This window comes from Cyprinus carpio, chromosome B13, assembly GCF_018340385.1.
Source record: "Cyprinus carpio isolate SPL01 chromosome B13, ASM1834038v1, whole genome shotgun sequence".
Classification (NCBI taxonomy): domain Eukaryota; kingdom Metazoa; phylum Chordata; class Actinopteri; order Cypriniformes; family Cyprinidae; genus Cyprinus; species Cyprinus carpio.
Window position 1 is genome coordinate 12,565,620 of NC_056609.1, and position 6,390 is coordinate 12,572,009.

Sequence of the window (6,390 nt, forward strand, 5' to 3'; positions counted from 1 at the left end):
AGATAAAGACCCGGCAGGCAGTTTGTTGAACTTCCCTTATTAAACACACACACAAAACCCCTGCCAAAGACAAAAACAATGACACACTCGGACAAACACAAGCCTTGAGGCCAACTTTTATTATCCAGTTTATTGTTACAGTACATTTAATTGGCAAGCACAGGCACTTTAGGTGATCTAAATCTCTCTTGAGACCGTATCAGGATCCTGGTAAAGGAAATGCCTGGGTTAGATGCCTGCTAAGTCACTGAGCAGACTCAGGTTCACCTTTGCTGGCAAGCACAGGCACTTTAGGTGATCGGTAAAGGAAATGCCTGGGTTAGATGCCTGCTAAGTCGCTGAGCAGACTCATAAAGGAAATACAAAACAGTATACTTGGACGCATGTTTAGTGAACTTGACTGCTGTAGAAAACAGGAACACAGGACAGCATTCCTGCACTGGACCCTGAGGAATTGACTTCCTTTTATGAAGTCTGTTACTTTTCACTGTCTGATTTAGACTGTTACCAGCTAAGCATCACAACTAGCTAGCACAGTTACCTAAAATCAAATGCCAACCATGGCAGCAGCTGTGCATGCTAACTTGCTGAAAGCATTGCTTCCCTCATCTGGCAAACCTATTATTTGTGAAAAGCATGTTTTTGAGAAGTTAAATGAAGTTATGTTGAATGAATTTGGTTTGGCTGACGTTTTTGTTTTGAGAGTTTTTATTTTGAATATTTGAGTGATTTGTTTTTATAGTGCCTTGTGTTATAGATTCTGTAAATTATTGGTTATTCCAACCTTGCAAATACTGGGTTGAACACCTTACTTGAACTAGGTTCTGGAAAAGATCCTCAGAGATTTTGGTTCATACTGACATGATAACATCGCACAGTCGGCTGCACATCCATGATGTGAATCTCCCATTCTACCACATCTCAAAGGTGCTCTATAGGATTGAGATTTGGTGATGGTGAACTGTGGGTCCACTGTGGTCATAAAGGTATGGACATGGTCAGTAACAATACTCAGGTATGCTGTGGCATTTAAACAGTGCTCAGTTGGTAGCCCAAAGTGTGCCTGAAAAATATAATATGCATCAGTCTGAATCATTGTTAAAAGGATTGATGCATGGTTTGGGTTTTTGATTTAATTTCTGACTTCACCATCCAAATGTCACAGCAGAAATCGACTGTCAGCACACAAAACAACCTTCTTCCAATTTTCTGTTGTCCAATTTTGGTGAGCTCATGTGAACTTTAGCCTCAGTTTCCTGTTGTTAGCTTTTTCCAGTCTTCTTTTGTTCAACTTTGGTGTGTGTGTGTGTTTATACAAAACCTGCTTTCTATATAATGCTAATTTTTTTGTTTCTGTTACAGTATTAAAAAAAAAAAAAAAAAAAAAAAAAAAAAAAAAAGTGTGTTTGTGTTTGTGTATGTATTGTTTTAATATATTTTAAATATGTGTGTTGTGGTTTTTGGATGTTTTTATTTGTGTTTGTATTGTTTAAATATATTTTAAAAGATGTTATGTTTTTTTTTGTGAATTTTTATTAAGAACAACTTTAGCTGAACCTGACCAAAAAAAAGGGGGGTGGGGGGGGGGGGGGGGGGGCATGTGCAGCATCATTATGTAAGTACTATTTAATTTCTATGTTCACTTGAGATAAGCACAATTCTTGTGGACCCATTTCCAGAGGACTGGATATACTTCATCTCTACTCTTACTGGAAGAAGAGAAGACAAGAACCAGAGCCAGCAGGAGGAGTATGATATATGTTACAAAATGAGGTAAATGTATCAAACTGCAAATAAGGGTGCTTATCACTTACATCTTGAAATACATGAGAGAGTAAAATTTATTTCATTTCTTTAATTTTTTTTTTATTATGCAAATAAGGGTGCTTATCGTGTGTGTGTATGTTTGTGTGTGTGTGTGTGTGTGTGTGTGTGTGTGTGTGTGTGTGTGAAGAAAAAGAGGGAAGAGAGGTAAAGGTCCTGCAGGCTTTGGAGAGGATGCAGTAATATTTCTTGTTGTCCTTTCAATAAAAGCTGATTATCAAGAATTTATCAAGAAGTCTTTCTGAACTCGAAGAACTGGAACATGTTGGGTGGGCATTTGGCCAGGAGTTTACAGAGAATGTTTTCCTTGTCATCCATTGTAACCACAATAGAAATCTATTGAATCTAAAGAATATATGTGGCCAACAGCCATAACGGCCTGCTGGAAACAATGGAAATTTCCTGAACACTGTTAATTATAAACAGGTTGAGGAGTTATTATCTGGCATCCAAAATGCTTGCAGCCTCATACAGTATAGGGGTTTTGCAACACACAAACACTGAAAAATACTCTTCCCAAAAGACCTGTCATGGGCTATTTAAGTTAGAGATAGCAGACATTGCAACACCGATGTGTGTTGAGAGGTCTATTTAATACTGTTTTGTGGATAGATTTTGTTAGCACTCCAGCCGTTAGATTGTACTGGCATTTCATATGTAAATAATAGGAACAACATTGTGTTTCACAACTCAGATATAATGAAGCACTAAAAAGTCTTACATAACACAGTAAGCAGTTTATCATTGCAACATATTAGACTCAAATCCACAAAAGCATAACATCATTCCGTTTAACTGTCAGAACATGTGGAAATATTTTATTTATCTATTATATCACTGCTCTTATCAGCTTGTGCTAGTCTCATTGCAAAAATGTCTTTTACTTACTCATAAGATGATTTCTAAAAATGCTGATAAATAGCAGTTTTGGTATGCATCTGAGTAAATGGAATCGATTTCAAAATTACATTTTTGGTTTTAGATTTTTGAATAATTTGGCTCCTCATCTTTCAAACTTGAAGAGTTCTTTTAAACCCATTAGAAACTTTGAGATCAGAAAATCAATAATGACTTGTCGTGCAGAATATTATAATATAATATAATATAATAATGATATGATATGATATGATATGATATGATCTGATATGATATGATATGATATAATATAATATAATATAATATAATATAATATAATATAATATGTAAGCATATAATGTGTGTGCATAAAATGGTATATTTGGCCTGGAAGAATTAACTTCATTGGGTTGTCTATTTCTATTGTCTATTGTCTATCATATGCTATTGTGTTGTCTCACAATGAATCATTTAATAGTGGTGTTGATGACATCTTTTAGTAAAAATAAAATATCCGAAAATGAACAAATAAACAAGCAAAACAACAGTGAGTAGATTTAGGTATATGTAGAAAAGTTTTTATTAATGTTGAAAATAGCAATACATGTACATTGCCAATGAAAAAGAAAAATGTTATGTAAAGGATTCTGCAGCTTGAAAAAGTTGTCTAGGATTAACGTTTTTTTTTTAAATTTTTACTGGGTCATTGTACTGTCAATCCACTGTGTGTAGTGGGAGATGATCGTGTAGAGTCCAGGCTTTTTGCTGGAGCCACATTTCTTTCCTCCATTAGAAGTTATACCCACAGCAATGCCCTTGAATAAGAGAGGACCTCCGGAGTCACCCTATTAGACCAAAAGACAGCAGAAATGAGAAAGGTCATGTATTAGATGTTGTCTTAACAGTGGTCATGTTCATTTTGAAGTGCTTTATGAATAACTGCAGTGAACTTACATCACAGGTGTCCTTTCGTCTATCTGCAGCACAGAGCATGTTGCTTGTGAACTTTGTTCCATAGTAGTCACCACGGCCACAGAGCCATTGTTGCATGACTTTGATACTGAGCTCTTGCAGTTTGTCTGGTCGTCCTCCCAGGTTGTTCAAGGAGCCCCACCCAGCCGTTTCCACAATATCAGACTCCTTGGGGTCAGACGAACTTTCACGCTGGAATTTCACTGGATTCACTGCATCGCTCTCAGTGATTGGCTTATCCAGCTGTCAAAAACAACAGCGTACAGTATATTCTATGATTCTGACAGTCTGCTGATGAAAACTGTTCTCTTTTATATACACATGCATAGATTTCAGTGATTTTCAGCTACATGACTGGATCACAGTGTATACCTTGAGCAGGGCAATATCATTGTCATAGTTGCTAATACTAAAATCAGGATGGTTGTAGACTGCAGTGGCTTCAAAGGTTTGTTCAGTGTCCTCGGCATTAGACAGTGAGTGAGCACCCAACACAACTTTAAAACCGGATGTCCTCCTGCAACACACAGGACATTTATCAATTTGCATAGATAAAAAAATATATATAATACAGTTTCTCTGAAACAAATGCTTAATAAGTGCCAGATGTTTTATAAAATTTTAGATAATATGGGTTTTTAGGAAAAAAGGGTACAAAAGTTTAAAAGGAACACTTTTGTACCTTATTCACTAAAGGGTGCATATTGTGTCTTAAAGGTACCTCAATGGCGCATTTTGAAACCTTTTGAAAAGATACGACCCCAGTGACAGATTTTTGGTAGCTTTTTTCTGAGATTGTAAGGACTGAAATTGTGAAATATTTGCTGCTGAAATCATTTCAACTTTGCATTGCAATGCTGACGGACAGATCACTAGTGTCGATGTGTTACATACCCGTCCTGAAAGCAGTGCGCTGCACTCATAACCCACTGACTGGAGATCAGAAAGCCACCGCACTCATGTTTTCCATTCCACTGAAGTGAAGCCATGTATGGACGAGAGTGTGCAACAGCCTCATTTCCTCCTGTGATGCATTCACCTGCACATTACACAATAATGTGTAATAACGTGAGAAAAACCTCATTAATCAAACAAAATATAACTGTTCAGTGTTTAAATGTAGAAATGCTCAACGGAAATGCATATTGTGTAGCATAAATAGATTCAAGTACTGATAATGAATATTACTCACCAGTCTGAGATGCTGTATAAAGCAGCAAAGTGGCAAATATAAGTCTATTCATAGTGAATGATCTTTGTCTGTATAATTCTGAGACTGAAGACCAGGGCTGAGCTTTATATAATGCCCAAACAGGAGAGAGAGAGAGAGACAGAGGGTGTGTGTGGGTGTAGTTCACTTTGCATTCTTTTCCCAACCCCACACCACAAGATAGAAAACAGGAATATGCCATAAATCTTCCTCTCCTTATCGTTTCCTTTACATCTCTATATCTGTTTCACTTTTCCTTTCCTCTAAATGTCTCCTTTCCCTTAATTGTGTCTATATTCTAAGTAAAGGCACAACAATAAATTTTATTTTAGTGTAGAGTGAAATTGAAGGAAATTTGGGATATTGTGTTTTTCAATTTTTTTTGGTTAATGCCCGTATCAATCAGAAGTGAGCGGTACCCTCATTTCTCAACCCTCTTCTACATGTTTTTTCCTAGACCAGTGAAATGTACTTGGTGGTACTAATCAAAATAATGCACAAAGTTTCCTGGAACCTTCATGGTCACTGACACTTGAGCTTCCAGCTTCAATTTTCACATGTGCCATAGAAGAAACTTTCAGTGAACAGAACTATTTTGTCTTAGTGTGAAGAACATTTTAATAATCTGAAGAATATTTTTTCAGTATAAAGAACCATTTGTGCATTTGAAAGATTCCATGGGTATTAAAAGTTTTTCAAGGAACTAGATGCCAAAAAGTACCTTTATTTTTAAAAGCGAAAACTGCAACCACGTCAATCTAATTAAGCATACCACAACAGAATTTATTTATTGAAATTATTTTGTTAATGTTTTTGAAAGATGTATTTTATGTTCTTTATGCACGTATTCAATTAAAATACAGAAAAACAGCAATATTGTGAAATATATCAATTTAAAGAAACTGTTTAAACACATTTTTAGAAATATATAATTTATTCCTGTGATGGCAAAGCTGAATTTTTAGCATCATTAATCCAGTCTTCATTGTCACATGATCCTTAAGAAATCATTCTTATTTACTAATTTTCATTAGTTAACCAGCTTCTGTCATCATGCCTGTCACAAGACCAGTCACCTCAGCACACTACATTTCCCAGAATCCTCGCTGGCAGTTCGCACCTGTCTGCTATTAGTTTCATCAGTGGAGCCAGCAACATGCACTCAAAAAATTTGCTTCATCCCAGTGTGCCTACTTATACTATGCCCTTAAAGTATGTACTCTTTTGGTGAAGAAACAGTACACACTTTTGAGTGTGTAGTAGAAGAGTAGGCAAGCTTTGGGTCATAATATAAGTTCCTACAATTGCGTCTTTAACGGTCCACTCTGTCGCATAATTACACACATCCTGTCACTGTAAACTGGCCTGTCAATGATCTTGTCACAGTTAACATCCTCCACACTTTATTTAATTTAACTTACTACCGTATTGAAGAGAAATGAAGTAGCACATTGATCTGTTAGCCGTGGGTCTTCATGCAAAGAACTCTGCTCATATTTTTTTGCATAATGATGCATTTAAAAGTTAAT

General features: G+C 36.1%; 1 protein-coding gene across 1 annotated transcript; it reads right to left on the bottom strand.

The window, feature by feature from the left end:
• Positions 1 to 3,231: 3,231 nt before the first annotated feature.
• On the bottom strand, positions 3,232 to 4,993 carry LOC109071498 (complement factor D-like). Its single transcript, XM_042736626.1, has 5 exons — positions 4,844 to 4,993; positions 4,546 to 4,690; positions 4,024 to 4,168; positions 3,634 to 3,894; positions 3,232 to 3,524 (listed from the first exon to the last, which is right to left on the bottom strand). The coding sequence occupies exons 1-5, from the start codon at positions 4,893 to 4,895 to the stop codon at positions 3,375 to 3,377; spliced, it is 753 nt and encodes a 250-aa protein (XP_042592560.1). The 5' UTR covers positions 4,896 to 4,993; the 3' UTR covers positions 3,232 to 3,374.
• Positions 4,994 to 6,390: the final 1,397 nt, after the last annotated feature.